The following is an 18,082-nucleotide window of genomic DNA, read 5'->3' as shown; positions in this document are numbered from 1 at the left end:
TCAAGCCACCTAATGAGGGCCAAGCGGCCCCCAACTGCCGGGTGCCTCCATTTTTGCAGACCCCAGGCCGGCAGAAATTGCCTGCCCCCACAAAGGCTCAACCTAATGGCTTTCTTGTTCCTCTTCCCTGGGGCACCCAGGAGGTGCACCCAGAATTTAAGAAGGGCTTCGGGCAGTGGGCGAACTGATACCCAGTGGATGACAGCTTTGCAGTGTTAGGGTCCCAGGTGATTTTTTTAAACTATGTTTTATTATTGCTATTGTTCTTATTAGCAGCAGCAACAGCAGCCTTTGCTTTCCCCGGAACGTAAACGAACAAACACCGAGCCAGTTCTGTAGCTTCGAAGCATTTCTGGCTGCCCCAGAGCTCTCTGTGCTGTGGAAAGATTTTGTTTCATTGAAGAGAGTAGATGATGGCATGTGTGTCTTTCAAAGCAAAATGTGCATCTGTAGCTAAAAGTCCAAGAGAAGTGTGAGGGGAAGTTTCATTCGGCAGAGGGAAAATGCAGGGTCTGAGGTGGGTCTCACAGTGATGCGGAGTTGCCCTGCTCTTCCGGACTGGGCTGTGGGAAGCCTTCCGAATTTCCTTTTCCCTAGATCGGCCAGCCCCTCTCTGTCGAGTAGAGACGGGACAAGTGAGTTTCCCTTTCACCTTCCTCTGCACCCAAGTACAGCTGAGAGGATGCCTGAGAAAATTCCAGCCCGACACAGATGAGCTCTTCCCAGATGAAGGCTCATTCCTCTGTCCCCGGCTGTGTCCTCTGATGGGGGCACAACTCCGTCCATGGAGGGCTGGGGGCAGGGAGCAGCAGGGCAGGGATGGTCACATCATGAAGCCATGTGTCCATTCCCCTACGGGGTCCTGGAACAGCTGGCCAGGAAAGGCTCTGTGGGCAGCGGGGCCCTGGCCCATCGGCTCCATGCCGGTCCCTCTGAGCAGACGGCTCCAGAGTTCAAGCCTAACTGCTTTTCTTTGGGTGAGACCCCACAAGTGAATAGGAACGCAAGCTCCCTCCTGGCCATTTCCGGAGCTGGTGATTCCTGCTGGTGCTGCAGCCTGAAGGGAGGCTGAGTTTTCCTGCTTGCTTCTTGGACCTCCCCTCCAAACACACCAAGGCTTAATGATTAATGCGGTTCACTGCAAGTTTCTCCAAGGAACCACTCTGATTTCACGGTGACGGAATGGTGCTGGAATTAGCAGGAAGGCTTTGAGACCAGACATGGAGAACTCTGCCTTCATTTACCCTTTCCATCACCGACCGTGGCCCAGCTAGCGGGGTCCTTCCTTGGTGCAGTATCCGTTCATGTCCCTGAGTGTCCGAAAGGAAATGACCACAGAATGACAGTTTAACAAGCGGAAGCCTATCTGCACTGTCCTCTAAAGTTTGGTTTTATTTAGGCCGTCGAGAAAAGAAAAATAAATTGCTGAGATCTGGGTAGCAGGGAGGAAGGCCTCATTTTCCTTAAAATAATTATTGAAAAGATCTATGAATCTCAGATAGCACACAAGAGCTCCAAGAGACAAATCTACTTGACTTAAGGAGAGTGCTTGACTATGGAATTTCATTTGTACAATGAAATTTCTTTCTTCCAAAAGGTTTTTTAAAAACCTTGATTTCTGCTCCCCACCCCCCTCCAGCCCCGATATTAAATAACCTGGGTCTACATTTTCCTAATAATTTATCAAACATCTGTGGGCTAATTGCTTGCCACACATAATAGCCCAACATCAAATATTTGACTTTCCCTCCTCTTTCCTGTCAAGATCATGCTTCCCCAGTAACCGCCTCCCCCACCAGTTAAACTCTGAATCGCACAGAAAGAAAATGCAAAAATGTTCCTCACTAAGATAATTATCATAAAAAATCTTTTATCCCAACCCCAGCTCAATGCAGCCAGCCCCTTATCACTGCAGGAACTTGGAGGAGGCTCTCGAGCTCCTTTGAGCCTCGAGTCTGGTAGATTAGTACATAGACGCCACATAATTGTGAACCCCTCGGCTCTCCGGGGCCATTAGGCACTGATTTATTTTTCTGTTACATTCCTGCTCTGCCATGAAAGTTGCTGATGGAACTTCAGATAGGCAAGCGAGGCGCAGATATGACAAACAAGATGTGAGTTCACCACGGCGTTGGCTCAGCTGGCGTAGGTGACAGGTGGATGCTGTACAGCAGCTCACACACCCCCGCCAGATGAAGAGAGTTTCATTTCCGATCACTGTTTTTTGCGCTTTTGTTGGGAGAAGAGGGCTTGGCTGGAGACCACGTTCAGGTAGCGAAGAAGACACAGGAGACCCTTGGGGGCCAGCCTGCTTCGGGAGAACCGAGCCTCTGCCCCGCAGTCCCGGGGCTGGACACATTCCCTCTGCAGAGCTGCGGCTCTGTCAGGAATGCAAGGCCCATTTTCACACAAGTGACTCAGACCATGGGGAAGCCACTTTCAGATGCATTTGACTTTGTGTTTTGTTTTTACACTTACAATGGAGACGAAAGAATTCTCTTTCGTGAGAACTTTTTGCTCTTGGGAGAAAATAAAGAAAGTTACTTCCATTCCAATACGCTTTTCTTTTGAGAGAGCCTCCTGATAATTTGCTTTTCCTCTCTTCAGAAGAGGTCAAGAGGAGGCAGTGCACGGGGCACAGAGCGAATGAGCTCAGAGCCAGCCAGATCGTGAGATCAGAGATAAGAAGATGGGAAACATTATCAGAATAGGTCGTGTTCTTTCAGCATTTCTTTAAGGCAGAAGTTTCTTGTGCCGAGAAAGTGAAAATGCCATAAACTACCCCCGCTTCCGGCCCCTCCACGAGCCCCAGGGGTGTATTCGGGGCCAGCCTTACCTGCCTGGAAGACAGCCGGGAGACCCATCCACACCACTCAGTAAGGGCAGGCCAGGCTCAGGTGTGTCCTGTCCCCGGCCCTGTCCTCTGATGGGGGCCCAGCTCTGTCCGTGGAGGGCTGGGGGCAGGGAGCAGCAGGGCAGGGATGGTCACTGAAGTCCGCTCCATCACGTCCAGGGCACCCTCCAAAGCCATTGGAGTGAGAATCAGACTGGATTCTCACTTGCAATCTAAATTTTTATTTTCATCCCAAATTCTAAATGAGAACTGGAAAAAATAAGTTGGTCAGTAATATGAGTAGGTGGGGCTGGCATTTCTTCTTGTCTTTGTTTTCAAATTTCAACTTCTGTGATTGTTCTTCACTGGGTCCAGAAAGAGTAAAATAAAAGCTGGCATTTCTAACTGAATCACGATGCTGGCTGGAGGCCCCCATCTCAGCCTCCTTCCAGCCGGGGACGTTGGAATCCACCCACAGGCAGCTTCCCGGGTCTGCGGGTTGGCTGTGCTCCGCAGTGGTCTTGGTGCCGAGATCTGCAGGGCTTGTTACCCAGTGAAAATCCCAATTTCTGAAGACAAGGGAAGGCCTGAGAGGGCGTGACGGTGAGCATCCCTCTGTCACAGGCTCACCTCGCTTTCCCCAAAACCCTCAGTGGGAAATTGGGGCCCTGCCAGCCCTGCTTCCTGGGCCCCAAAACCATGGGCAGGCTTCAGGCCCACCTCTTCCTTGAAAAAGCAACTCAGTCTCGCCCAGCCTCAGTTTGCCAGTTCTGAAGCGGGCATGCGAATACCATCGCCCTTCCCTGGGTGCTCGCAGGTCCGTGCAAGGCTTCAGTGCCCGGATTCTCTTAAGCTCTGAGGACAGGACCTGCCACGTGGGGCTCCCACCAGACCCCAGGGGTCAGCCTTGCCGCCCACATCACTTGCACATTGAGCACTTTCTGAACAATCTGCAGGCCTGAATCACATTTCAAGGTGGCATTTTGTAGACTTCTGGGGTGAGTATTTCTCACCCACCTCCTCCCAGTCTGTGCACCCTGTCCAAGGATCCCCCCAGTCTGTGCACCGTCCAAGGACCCCTTCTGTCTGAGGATCCCCCCAGTCCATGCTCCCTGTTTGAGGATCCCTCCATCTGAGGATCCCTCCTGGCAGCTCCTAGGTGGGTTTGGTTTGTTCAGCGAGCGTCTGGGAAGCTCTGAGTGGCAGCCTTCCCCGGAGAGGTTTGGGACGGAGGCTTCCAAGCCCCAGAGAACAGAGCTGAGGTGTGGACGGCAGTCCTGTGGGAAGTGGACTACGCAGGCTCTAGGAATCCTCTGGCTTTTTTCCCTTCATGATCTTGTTTTCCCCCAGACCAGTGCTTTCCTGAGGTTCAGGTTAGCGAGCAGGACCAGGACACCTGGACACCGGCTGAGAACGAAATCTCAGTGTTTCACGCATCTTGACCGGCAGTGGTGCCCGCCCACTCACCCCCAGCGCACACACCCCCGGGGCTCCTCTCGGCCAGGCACCCCTTCCCTGTCAGCCAGATACTCACCTCTGTCCAAAGACAGCAGTGAAAATCACATCTGGAGAGCTGGTGTCTGTGCCTTGGTTGGCAAGGGTGGGGGGGGGAGGTGCCATCCAGTATGCCTGCTGTGGTCTCTCAGGGCCAGCACCCTGCTGGAATCCCCACCTGGGCACCTGAGGCTCAAGGAGCCAGGCTCTGAGGACTCGCCAGGGGTGCTGGGGTGGCCTAGGCCAAATAGCAGCATCTACACCCTTAGGCTCAGGGAAGCTTCCAGTCAGCAAGGAGGTGCCACTTCTGGCAACCCCCGCACTGCCCAGACTGCAAAGCAGCCCACCCTTTCCTTAGGACTCTAAAGGCCTATGACCATGATGGTCTCTCTGACACAGGGAGGGGACAGGAAGTGACGGCCCTCTTCCATCTGCCCCCATCCCCTCCTCTCCTCAGCAATCCTTAGGTTCAGGCCTTTGAGCCAACGTTCAGACCAAGTTCATTAAGACTCTGCTCAGCGCTGGGCACTGGGTCAGTCCTTGTGCACATGCATACACACCCAAACACACATTCCCACAAGCACACAAATGCACACACACAGATCACATGCACACACACATCACATGCACACAAACACAAACATGCACGTTAGCATATGCACATTCATATACAAGCATGTGTACACATATTCACATGTGCACAACTGCACACCCATTGGCGCACACACACACACAGACAGGTCAACACACAATGTGCATGTTCACACACGTTCACACGCCCATGTGTGCACATCAAACACACATGCACACATAATACACGGTCACCCATGCACACAAACATATATGTATAATATGCACTTATGCATACATAACACAAATGCACACACATGCAGACAGAAACACATGCATTCACACTATGCACCCACATGAACACACGGGTGCTCACATACCTAAACACAAAGGCATACACAAACCACACATGTGCAGATATGGAAACATGCCAGTAAACACAAATATTCACACATGTAGGTGCATGCAGGAACACACACCCTCACACACGTGCACATGTGTACCCATGCAGCCCCACACAAACATGGGTGTAAGTGCATAGACACGCACACACAGTCACACAAAGGTGCACAAATGTGGATGCAGATACGCTGATATTCACACTTACATGTGTACACACAGCTGCATGCTCACACCCAAGACGCCCCCGTGCACCCACACACTGGTGCACACACCATTGTTCAGTTCGTTTGGGAAGGAGCTCAGTGCCAGCGTTCTTTCCAAGCTGGGGGCTGAGGCGTCTTGCGGGGAGGGGCCTCCTGTCTTAGACGGAAGGCTGCGGCCCAGCTGCTGCAGGCAGGGGAGGCGGGGACGGGCCCAGAGCCCCCCACCAGGATGACAGCTCCAGGCCGGTTGTTTGGCTTGGCAAGGCGGTCAGGATGCTGCCTCGTAAACTTAATAATAGCTGCCCCCCTTTTAATTTGTTTGACCTTGACGACAATAATTTATTATATGCACTGGAGCTCTGTCATCGTTTTTCTCCTGATTCATAAACAAAGCACTTGGCCCGGCTTCCTCCTCCACTCCCAAGCTCGGGGCCTTCTCCAGCCCACGGTGGCTGCCTGAGGCACAGGCAGGGCCGGGTGTCACTCGGGGCTCCCGCTGAGGCACAGATTCGGGGGTCCTTTGGTGCTGCCCAGGGCTGGGCCCTGGGGACTCCACATGCCTGTTTCCATGGCAGGCTGGTGGGCCCCAGGATGAACCTTGGCAGGAGGCAGAGCAGGGCTGGCCAGCCTGGGTGCAGGTCCTGGGGCACCGTGGTGAAGGGGCCAGGTCTCCAGAGTCCCCTAGGAGCCCTGGGCTGGGTCTCTGGCTCTCTCACCACCGCCTCGTTCTGTCTCTTGCAGAGGAGCCCACGTTCCGCTGTGACGAGTGTGACGAACTCTTTCAGTCCAAGCTGGACCTGCGGCGCCACAAGAAGTACACGTGCGGCTCGGTGGGGGCTGCGCTCTACGAGGGCCTGGCTGAGGAGCTCAAGCCCGAGGGCCTTGGAGGTGGCAGCGGCCAAGCCCACGAGTGCAAGGACTGTGAGCGGATGTTCCCCAACAAGTACAGGTGCTGCGCCCTCCTCTGAGTCTTCCCCACCTCCCTTCCCCCGCCTCGCCCCCCAACAGGTGGAGACAAAGGGCCCCCTAGTGGGACACACCCTGGGGGATATGCACCCCTGGGGGGACACTGCAGAGCAGGTGCAGGCTCCCGTGGCCAGAGCCGCAGGTGTCCCCTGGCTCTGACCGCAAATGTCCTGGCCCCAGAAAGCCACCTCCTAGGCTCGTGGCCCTGCCTACCAGCCCGCTATGGGGAGAAACTAGAAAGGAGAAAACTCAGGCCAGAGCCGAGACCTGCAGCCGCTCAGCCCAAGGCTACTTCTGTAATAAGGTCCTAGGCCAGGATGGGGGTGGCAGCACCCACCACTGAGGGATTCATGGCGGCCCCACCCTCCGGACACAGGAACGACTCCCTCTCAGATGGTAGGCAAGAGCGGGAAGGGGTCACCCCTATCCCCAAGACACCAGCCCTGCTCCCCCACCGGATGGCAGCGGCCTGTCCCAGGAGGGGCTTCAGAGACGTGAGCGGGCCCACACTGGCCCTCCCCTGCCCTAAGACCAGGCAGGAGCCAGGATCTGGGACCTGGGCAGCCTTAGGGACCTGTGACCACCTGGGAACGACAAGATTCCTGGTCTCTCTGGGGAGTAAAACCAGGACATTCAGTCCAGTGCTGCAAGGAGCTATGGAGACTTTTCCAGCATGGGCCCCTCCTCCTGCCTTTGAGGGTTTCCTCCAGGACAGCCTCGCAAAGTCAGAGCAAAGCCCATCAGGCCACTAACCGCCTATGTGATTGCTGGGGATTACCGCCCATCCCCGCGCCGCTCCCTGGGGACGGCAAACCCTCCACCCGGAACAGATGACTGAGAAAATAAGCATTTGGGCAAATCCCGACTGCGGCCCTTCCCAGTAAACGCCGCTCAAGAGGGTCCGTGTTTTCTTTACATAAACACATAAATCACAATTAACAACAGGGGAAAAGATACAGTCTCCTGATGCTCGGGAACCAGGCGTTTCTGATCTGAATGGATGGCTGGGCCCCGTAATTAACGAGCCGTGATATATCACTGCTTTGCTCATGAAGATTAACGGTCATCCCTGGGACGGGGGAAGCCGGGGGTCCCCCGAGAGCAGGGAATTAGAGCAACTCCTTCATCCAAGTGCAGCGGCCCCTCCGAGCAGCTGTGCCCTGCACCCTTCCGTGTCACCTGGAGACCCCCGAGTGACTCCCGGCCTGCCTCCTTGGTGTGTGCCCAGCACTCAGAGGGGCGTCCTTGGATTTTGGGGACTTGCCCCACTCCTGGGTTCATGCCAACGTTGAACCCCCTTTTTCTTAGGCCCAAGCTTAGCCTCAAGGTCAGGACCATCTTGAGAGGCACCCAGGCAGTGTGGGCCAGGATCCAGCCCTGCCTCCAGCCGCCCTGGGGGTGGTCTTGGGTGAGGGATAGAACCGTCCAGGTGCCGGCTTCCTCATCTGCTAGGGGAAGGCCACTTCGGCCCCTTACACCCCAGCCATCACAGAGAGGAGGTGGGCAGGGAGACGCCAGCATGTGCTCTGTCCCCCGGCAGTGTGGTGGGGGCTCCAAAGGGGCACTGGGAACAAGCTGTGCGGGGTTGGGGTCCCGTCCTGGGCAGAGGGTAGGTAGTTGGGCCCCACAGTAAGCCCCATCCTCTGCACAGCCTGGAGCAGCACATGGTCATCCACACGGAGGAGCGTGAGTACAAATGCGACCAGTGCCCCAAGGCCTTCAACTGGAAGTCCAACCTCATCCGCCACCAGATGTCCCACGACAGCGGCAAACGCTTCGAATGTGAAAACTGCGTGAAGGTAATATGCAGGGCAGCCGCATCTGAACCCCGCCACAGCGGGAGGCTGCAGACGGGCGCCCGCTCTCATGCTCCCTACACCCCCTGGTCCAAATGCAGATGGAGTGCAGCAGAGTGGGCAGGAGGCCCCTGTGGTGGCTCGGGCCCTTCCGTGTTACTAGGAAGGAAAGGAAGTCTCAGGGAAGACTGTGTCCCCCAGGTCAGAAGGATCAGGGCCGAGACCAGAACCCAGGCCCCTCCCGGGCACGGCTCCTGTCCTCCCGCCAGTGTGGAAGGAAGAGGCTGTGGGGCTGAGCCTCCACCCCCAGCCCGCCAGGGTCGCAGCGCCACAGCTGACAGCGCTTTCTGCAGCCCTGTCTCACGCAGCCTCAGTTCAGTCATTGTTCTTGAGGAGAGCAGCTGGGGAGGCTCCGTGGCTCACTTAAGGCCATCCAGCGGGTCCTGGCTGCAGCAGAGACCTGTCCCTGCTCGGTGCAAACCGCAACGTGGCAAGGGAGACAGGCAGGGCCCTGCTCTCAAGGCTGGTTGGTCCGGCAGCCAGAACCAGGCCAAGGCGGGTGTCCAGGCAGGGCATGAGCCAACGGCCTCCGTCTCCCCAGGTGTTCACGGACCCCAGCAACCTTCAGCGGCACATCCGCTCGCAGCACGTGGGCGCCCGGGCCCACGCCTGTCCCGACTGTGGGAAGACCTTTGCCACGTCCTCCGGCCTCAAGCAGCACAAGCATATCCACAGCACGGTGAAACCTTTCATATGTAAGTGGTCGCCCAGCCTGGCTGCCCGCCCTCCGAGTGCTCGGATGCTGTGGGAGTCGGGCCGAGGTGTGCCGTCCCCCAAGGTCTCCCCCAATCCAAGGGACCCCAGTTTGTTCCGAAAGCATCTTGGCAGGTTCTGACATCTGTGCCATGTGCAGCCTGTTCCCCAGCAGGCACCCTCCGAGTTTGTCCCTCACTGCTCCCCTTCCCCATCCCGTCCTCCTCCACGGCTCCCTTTGCTTCGCCTCACAGGGGCTGGAGGGGGGCAGCAGGTGATGGGAGGGACCAGGGTCCTGCAGAAGGAGCTGGCCCCTCCCTCCCTGTGGCTACTCCCATCCCGCGAACTCACTACCCACCCATGCCGAACTGCAGGACAGCGTGTTTCTGTGCTGCCCTGCACGTGGCAGTCCCAGCAGACACCCACGGGGATTGTCGGGGTGGTGTCTCTAGGGGGCCCTGTGTGTGCCCAGCGCTGTTCCAGTGCGGGGCCAGCCCTAAATAAAAGAGCAGCTGTCTTTATGGGGCTCCTCGCACACCAACGGGAGAAGACAGGCAAGCCAGATAAGCAAGGCAGCAGGCACAGCTCTGGGTGCAGCGGTGCAGGGTTACAGCCTCACAGGGGGCCAGGCTGGCAGCCTGGCATGGGAGCTGCGCCTGCCTGTTCAATGAGAGGCGTTCCAGCAGAGATGCGAGGAGAGTGAGCCCTGGGCACCTGTGGAGGAGGCTCAGGAGGAGCTGTGAGCATAGAGGCCCCGAGGCCAGGGTTTGTTTAAGGAGTGAGTGAGGGGAGTGAGAAGAAACGGCCAGGGGGTGGCTCATGCCTGTAATCCCAGCACTTTGGGCGGCCCAGGCAGGAAGATCACCTGAGGCCAGGAGTTTAAGACCAGCCTAAGCAACATAGTAAGACGCCATGTCTACCGGAAAAAAAAAAAAAAAAAGTTGTTTAATTAGCCAACCATGTGAGTGCGTGCCTGTGGCCCCAGCTACTCAGGGTGCTAAGGGTGGGAGGATGTCTTGAGCCCAGGAATTCAAGGCTGCAGTAAGCCAAGATCGCACTACTGCAGTCCAGCCTGGGCAACAGAGCAAGACTCTGTCTGTAAAGAAATAAAAATAAATAAGAGAGAGGTAAGATGTCACCGGGGCCGGGTCCCAGGACCCTTGCAGGCCAGTGCAGGGACTTTGACCCTGATTCTCAGTGAAGTCAGAGGCCTCTGAAGCGTCCTGTCTGCTGGGCCTTGTGCCGAGTCATCAGTTCACACACACGTTGTGTCAAGTCATCGCTTCCCAAGCATTCTTACGTGGCATCCTCACAAAAGCCTGAGAGTGGGGCGCTTCTGTCTCCAGCTGTCATAGGAGGAAAGTGAGGCCACAAGATATTAAGTGACTGTGCACTCAAGGCCAGGCTGTGCAGCCCAAATTTCAGCTCCGGGAGCCCGGCTCCTGGCCCCTGGCTGGGTGATTTGAACCTTCCAGGCTCTGTTGCATCAGCATGGAGAGGAGGGATGCTGGGAGCTTGAGAACCTGGGCTCAGGTGTTCTTGCTGATGTAGGACCACTCAGGCACTGACCACTTGCACAAGAACTGTGCCCGCCAGCCTGCCAGGCCCTGTCAGCACCTAGGCTGTGCTCGTCCCACCCACCTCCCAAGCCCCAGCATCCAGCCATCCTGCTAGGGGTGACTCAGCCCCCAGCCCAACCTGGGCCACATGCTCCCACCAACTGAGGAGCCAAAGGGAGACGGAGCTCTCCCTGCTGGCCGTTCCGCAAGTACCATTTTCCCATTTGCTGACCACCGATCTCCCAGGAGGAGCCTGCGTGCAGTGTGCCCGGCTCTGGCGCCCCGATGCACAGTACCCCTTCCCTCTGGGAGAAGCCAGCACTGGGCAAGCTGGGCAGGAGTCAGGGGCTGGGGTTGGGGGTGACTGCTCCCAGATGCAGGTCAAGTGACTCCCACTGCGAGAGCAGCACCAGTCAGTGCCTCAGATGACAGTGCGGAGTTCTATAGCAAGCTCAGAAGCACAAACATTGGACCTAGATTTAAACGTCCTTGCCCCTCTGGGCGTGCAGACGGGCATTCTAAAGTCCCATTGCATCACATTAATGATGTGTATTCCAGGAGCTGCAGCACCCTGGGCGGCTGGAGCCTACAGTTCCCACCACGCTGCAAGCTGCTCCCCATCCCGTGTGGAGGGAGTGAGGACAGGGAAGCTCTGCTGGCCCTGCCTGGCCTCAGCGGCTCTTGCACCTCTTGTCCACACTCCTGGCTCACCTTTGTGCCTTGGCTTTTGGCTAAGGGGATAAAGCTTAAAGGAAAACCCCGGAGATGGGCAGATCGGGTTTACAAAGACCTCATTCCCTTAGAAATTAGATCAGATACACGCAACCCAGCCCCGGTATCCCCCAGGCCGCGGCACAGCGTCCTTTGGCGCACCTGTGGAAGGGGGTCTTCAGGCTTGGAGAGGAGGATTTGCAAACAAGCGAGGGAGCCCAAATAGTGTGACCCTTTCCAGGAACGGTCAGTTGCTTGCAGGAGAGGTCACAGTCACGCAGGCACTCACAGCCAGACTCTGTCCACCCATTGGGTGACACACCCATGGCACAGGCAGATGGAAGCCCTAAGCCCCCACCTCACGGGCCACACAGACGGACAGGGTGTCATTCCTGGTGATGTCTTTCCCACCAAGGAACTCACCTGTGCGCTGGGGTGTGTACACGCAAGTGTGTGTGTGCATGGGTATAAGAGAAAGGGGGGTAGGGAGAGAGGAGAGGAGAACAGGAGAGAGAGGAAGTATATCCGGGAATGAGGTGGACAGGTTCCCACTGGGCACTTTTCAGAAAGGGCCTTTGCTCTAATAAGTGTGTGCGTGTGTGAGAGTATGGGCACGTGAGCTGGTGCATGTGTTGATGTGTGTGAGAGCATGTGAGTGTGGGCACGTGAGCTGGTGCATGTTGGCGTGAGAGCGTGTGTGGGCACGTGAGCTGGCGCATGTGTCAGCGTGTGTGAGAGTGTGAGTGTGGGCTCCTGAGCTAGTGCATGTGTGCATGTGTCAGCATGAGAGTGTGAGTGTGGGCACATGAGCTGGTGCGTGTGTGCGTGTGTCGGCATGTGTGAGAGTGTGAGTGTGGGTGCGTGAGCTGGTGCATATGTCGGTGTGTGAGAGAGTGTGGGTGCATGAGCTGGTGTGTGTGTCGGCATGTGTGAGATTGTGTAAGTGTGGGCACGTGAGCTGGTGCAAGTGTGTGCGTGTCGGCGCAAGTGAGAGTGTGGTCACGTGAGCTGGTGTGTGTCAGCACATGTGAGTGTGAGTGTAGGTGCGTGAGCTGGTGCATGTGTCGGCACATGTGTGTGGGCGCGTGAGCTGGTCCATGTGTTGACATGTGTGAGAGCGTGAGTGTGGGCACGTGAGCTGGTGTGTGTGTCAGCACATGTGAGAGTGTGAGAGTGTGGTCGCATGAGCTGGTGTGTGTGTCGATGTGTGTGAGAGCGTGAGTGTGGGCACGTGAGCTGGTGCGTGTGTCGGTGTGTGTGAGTTGTGCAGGATTGAGTGTGAGTGTGCATTCACACAGATACTCTGCGAGGAGAAGAAACTGCCGTCCAGAGCAAGCACCAGCCTGGACCCTTCCCATCTCGGCAGGACCCGGGGGGGCTCCCTCTGCAGGCGCTGGCCCCAGGTCCGGTTCACTGGCTGCCCAGGCCGTCCTCCACCCTTTCAGGTCACTGCCTCCCTCTGCCAGCTCTGAGCCAGCTGAGGCCATCCCCAGGGTTCAGGACCTGCCCCTGCACAGACCCCAGTCTCTCCAGTCGCCTCCTCTTCCCCAGTCCTTCTGCACATCTCCCCACTTCAGGGCCCTCCATCAGTGAGAATGGGTGGGAACCAAAGGTCCCTGAGCCCAGGCACAGCCGCTGGCCTGGGAGGCCCCTCCTTGGAGCTGCCCTGGGCCAGAGGCTGCTCAAAGCCAGTCTCCAAGTCAGGATGGCAGTAGCCACTGACCAGGCACCACTAGGGCCTGGCAAAGGCCAGGATACAGCCAGGGTGTGCTGGTTTGGCCGGCAGGGCTGAGCGCCTCCCCAAGGGCCAGGAAGGTGACCGAGGGGCATTTACAGACCCTCTCTGTGGAGGGTCACCTGTCCATCAGCCGCCCTCCAGAGAGGGCAGATTTGATAAAACGAGACCAAGTTCTTCTCCCCTCAGCCTTGCACACGCCCCGCCAGGCTGGACGAGCAGGAGGGTAGAGCGGTTAATATAAATAGATGTTGTAATGAAAGAACATGATAATCTCAGGGGAAAAGCTCCCAGCTGGAATCGAAGGAGATCAGGCCGCCGACCATTTCTGGTGAGCGAGAAGCTTGCTGAAATCATTGTTTCCACTGCGCTGTGTTTAGGAAGCAAATCGTCCTACAGAGAGAGAGAGACACTCGCCAGGGGGTGTGTGTGTGTGTGTGGTGTGTGCGTGTGTGGTGTGTGCGTGTGCGCATGTGTGTGCATGTGTGTGGTGGGTGTGCATGTGTGTTGTGTGTGGTTGTGTGTGGTGAGGGGTGTGTGGTGTATGTAAATGTGGTGTGTGTTTGGTGTGTGTATGTGCACGTGTGTGTGGTATGAGTGTGTGTGTGGTGTATGTGTGCATGTGTGTGGTGTGTGGTTGTGTGTGTGGTGGGTGTGGGTGTGGTGTGTATGTGCGTCTGTGTGGTGTGTGTGGCATGTGTGTGTGCACATGTGTGCATGTGCATGCGTGTGTGTGTGTGGGGGGGGTATGTGTGTGGTGTATGTATGCTGTGTATGGTGTGTGGTTGTGTGTGTGGTGTGTGTGTGATGTGTGTGTGTGGTGTATGTGTACATGCGTGTGGTGTGTGTGGGGGTGTGTGGTGTGTGTGTATGTGAGTGTGTGGTGTGTGTGTGCTTGTGGGGTTGTGGTTGTGTGTGTGCATGTGTGTGGAGGGGTGTGCGTGTGTGTGTTGTGTGTGCGTGTGTGTGTGTTGTGTGTGCGTGTGTGGTGTGTGTGTGCATGTGTATGAGTGTGGTGTGTGCTTGTGTGTGTGTGCGTGTAGATGTGTGTGTGTTCCTCCCTTTCTTAGAAAAACAAGAGGCAAAAGACAAGCTGGCAATTTGGTGACACCCGTTCACAGGCCTTTAGGAAAATGGTCAGAACCCCCAGGCCGCTGGGTCCTGGATTCTGGCCGGGCCGGCACTGCCCTCTCCTGTTGAGAGAAGATGCTGGCACTTGCCAGCCAGAGCTGGGCATGGCAGCTTCCATTCCAGTCTGAGGAGGTACCCAGTGGCAGGATTTTCACTTTTCTCAAGCAGGGAATAGTCCCTCTGCATGGGGCTCCTGCCCAGGGTGACCTCCTATCCATGTCCACCTCGAGCCATCTCCAAAGGGTGGCCGAGTACCACCAGGAGCCCCAAAGTCTGAGCTCCCCGAGTTGGGGCCTCCTGAGAACCTCAGGAACTGTCTGTGTCACCCCAGAGGCTACCTTCTCTGGGGTGCAGGCAGCAGGAACTGGGGTGGAGGGGGAGGCCGGAGGACACCAGGAACACTGTGAAATTCTAGAGACGAGAAGGCCCAGTCTGCATGGTCAGCATCCTGCCCCCACCCCTCCTAGAACAGCTGCAGAAGTGAAGACGAAAGCAGGGCAGTCCCTGAGCCAGCTTGCCCTGAGTCCACTGATGGGGTGGCAGACACCATCACATACCTTCGCTTTGCCCGTGCCCCACCCTGGGGAGCAGGCTCGCCTTCCCCAGGGACTTCTGAAAATCTTGGCTCCCAAATTAGCAACACCATGGGCTAGGAAGGTGGGAACAGCAGCCGCAAGCCCATTCTCCAGCAAAGAAGGTGGAGGCACAGCAGGATCTGTACCAACTGACCCCAGGATCTGTTCTGGTCACTGGAGGCCAGCCTTGGGGTGGGCGCATGCACACTCACATATATTTCCACATGCTCATGTGTGCACATGTATGCACACTCAGACACACACGCTTGCAGAATGCACACCTGCCCCCCCCACACGGACACTTACGCACACAGACACACATGCACCTGCCTGTATATTTGTGTGTATGCACACACATGCACGCACAGTACACACATATCCGCCCATGCCCATGCATGTGCACCCAGACTGCTTCCAGCCCCAGCCCCGCCCCTCCAGCGGCTGGGTTTCCCAGCAATTTCATGCGGCATTTTCAGCAGGGTTTCCCGGTCATTTCATGCGGGTTTGTCTTGGCTCCTGCTGATGTTTTAGGTGAGGTCTGCCACAAGTCCTACACGCAGTTCTCCAACCTGTGCCGGCACAAGCGGATGCACGCCGACTGCCGCACGCAGATCAAGTGCAAGGACTGCGGCCAGATGTTCAGCACTACCTCCTCCCTCAACAAGCACCGGCGCTTCTGCGAGGGCAAGAACCATTACACGCCGGGCGGCATCTTCGCCCCGGGCCTGCCCTTGACCCCCAGTCCCATGATGGACAAAGCAAAACCCTCCCCCAGCCTCAATCATGCCAGCCTGGGCTTCAACGAGTACTTCCCCTCCAGGCCACACCCAGGGAGCCTGCCCTTCTCCACGGCGCCTCCCGCGTTCCCCGCACTCACCCCCGGCTTCCCGGGCATCTTCCCTCCGTCCTTGTACCCCCGGCCGCCTCTGCTACCTCCCACGCCACTGCTCAAGAGCCCCCTGAACCACACCCAGGACGCCAAGCTCCCCAGCCCCCTGGGGAACCCAGCCCTGCCTCTGGTCTCCGCCGTCAGCAACAGCAGCCAGGGCACGACGGCAGCTGCGGGGCCCGAGGAGAAGTTCGAGAGCCGCCTGGAGGATTCCTGTGTGGAGAAGCTGAAGACCAGGAGCAGCGACATGTCAGACGGCAGTGACTTTGAGGACGTCAACACCACCACGGGGACCGACCTGGACACGACCACGGGGACGGGCTCGGACCTGGACAGCGACGTAGACAGCGACCCCGACAAGGACAAGGGCAAGGGCAAGTCGGCCGAGGGCCAGCCCGAGTTTGGGGGCGGCTTGGCGCCCCCGGGAGCCCCGAACAGCGTGGCCGAGGTGCCTGTCTTCTATTCCCAGCACTCATTCTTCCCGCCGCCTGACGAGCAGCTACTGACGGCAACGGGCGCTGCCGGGGACTCCATCAAGGCCATCGCGTCCATTGCCGAGAAGTACTTTGGCCCCGGCTTCATGGGGATGCAGGAGAAGAAGCTGGGCTCGCTCCCCTACCACTCAGCGTTCCCCTTCCAGTTCCTGCCCAACTTTCCCCACTCCCTCTACCCCTTCACGGACCGAGCCCTCGCCCACAACTTGCTGGTCAAGGCCGAGCCAAAGTCACCCCGGGACGCCCTCAAGGTGGGCGGCCCCAGTGCCGAGTGCCCCTTCGATCTCACCACCAAGCCCAAAGACGTGAAGCCCGTCCTTCCCATGCCCAAGGGCCCCTCGGCACCCGCATCCAGCGAGGAGCAGCCACTGGACCTGAGCATCGGCAGCCGGGCCCGTGCCAGCCAGAACGGCGGCGGGCGGGAGCCCCGGAAGAACCACGTCTACGGGGAACGCAAGCTGGGTGTCGGTGAGGGGCTGCCTCAGGTGTGCCCGGCGCGGATGCCCCAGCAGCCCCCACTCCACTACGCCAAGCCCTCGCCCTTCTTCATGGACCCCATCTACAGGTATTCAGCACCCCAGCCTCACTGGTTCTCCCTGGGGCGGGGCCACGGCAGTGCTGGGCGGGCTCAGTGCATGCTGGTGTCTCTTTCAAGCTCCTCCAAGGTCGTCCCCTGGCCTTTGCTGACTTCAGGAAGATGCCCCTGTTCTTGGGGGGGGTCTGCACCCCTCAGGAGGATGCCTGGCTTGTCTGTTCCTAAGCTAGGTGCCTGGCCCGGGCCGTGTTTGGGAGGCCAGGATGGGTGCTCCCAGACATGTGCGGTTTTCTTGCACTGATGACCACTCAGACATCACACAGCTGGTCTCGAGCCCCTCCTGTCCAGGAACCCCCACCCCCGTCCCAACCCCACCCTTCCCCACCCCTCTCTCCAGCTGTCGTCTCTGGTCCAGATGTCCCCAGCCCCCACCTGCAGAAGTCAGAGGGGCCTGGGCTGAGTGCTTCCTGCCCCTCCTGGTGCGCTCTTGCCCCTCCTGGTGCGCTCCTCCCCCTCCTGGTGTGCTCCTGCCCCTCCTGGTGCGCTCCTCCCCCTCCTGGTGTGCTCCTGCCCCTCCTGGTGTGCTCCTGCCCCTCCTGGTGCGCTCCTGCCCCTGGAGCCACAGAAGCAGGGGGAGTGGGGAGGGGTTGTCTCTCTGGAGGCCCAGGGGAATCAGAGAAGGAGCCAATGGTCCCTGGAGGGGAGAAGGAGGCCGGGAGGAAGCAAGCACTGGAGGGTTTTCTAGTTTTCTAGACCCGAGTGCCCCATGTCTCTGATGCCCCTCCTGGGGAGAGGCGAGTTTAATGCCACTCCCTAATTTCTGGGCAGGTTTGCCCCTCCCTAGAATGCAGGTGGGTTGGGAGAGTAGGGCCAGGCTTGGGGAGGGGGTCCTAACCCCACCAGCACCTCTCCCTGTGCTCTCCGCTTCACCATGTAAGGAGACAGGCAGGCAACGCTGAGCAAGTCCCATCCGAATAAAGCAAAAGCGGCCAGTCCTAGACATGCTGGGGGTGCTGGGTCTCGGAGCGGGGCGGCAGATTTACCAAAGCGTTCTCAGTGACGGGAAAGAGTTTCCCAAATCTAACCCTCAGACCAGGCAGACAGAGAAGAGCAGGCCGCCTTCAAGAGCCGCCAGGCCAAAGGAGGGCCAGCAGATGGCTCTGCCCGCCGCCTCTGTTTACCACAGGAGATTTGTATTGTGATTCAATGAGCAGGCTTGTCACTGGCATCTGGGGAAGGTTCTGGAGCTGTAACCTCCAGCAGCCCTGGAGGGTGTTTAGACAGGCCCCTGTCCGGGCGCCACAGGAAGCCCCTGGTGACCTCCCCAGGACAGAAACCTGCTGGTCACTCACGTTCATCAGCACACACGGGCAGCACGCCCATGTGTGCCAAGGGCTGAGTCAGGGAAGGAGGGGAGGAGGCCTTGAGCCTCCAGT

General features: G+C 57.9%; 1 protein-coding gene across 27 annotated transcripts in view; it reads left to right on the top strand.

The window, feature by feature from the left end:
- The window catches only part of PRDM16 (PR/SET domain 16), a 366,115-nt gene that overhangs the window by 325,619 nt on the left and 22,414 nt on the right, over positions 1-18,082 (top strand). For all 27 annotated transcript variants that reach the window (XM_074022537.1, XM_065530880.2, XM_074022501.1 and 24 more), the window contains 4 exons: positions 6,244-6,451; positions 8,120-8,267; positions 8,866-9,019; positions 15,260-16,676. In XM_074022537.1, the coding sequence (XP_073878638.1) occupies positions 6,244-6,451; positions 8,120-8,267; positions 8,866-9,019; positions 15,260-16,676 (1,927 nt within the window). The remainder of the gene's footprint in view (positions 1-6,243; positions 6,452-8,119; positions 8,268-8,865; positions 9,020-15,259; positions 16,677-18,082) is intronic.

The sequence above is a fragment of the Macaca fascicularis genome, chromosome 1 (genome assembly GCF_037993035.2).
Source record: "Macaca fascicularis isolate 582-1 chromosome 1, T2T-MFA8v1.1".
Taxonomy (NCBI): Eukaryota; Metazoa; Chordata; class Mammalia; order Primates; family Cercopithecidae; genus Macaca; species Macaca fascicularis.
The sequence above is the reverse complement of the archived record's forward strand: the minus strand, read 5'-3'. Positions and strand labels throughout refer to the sequence as shown.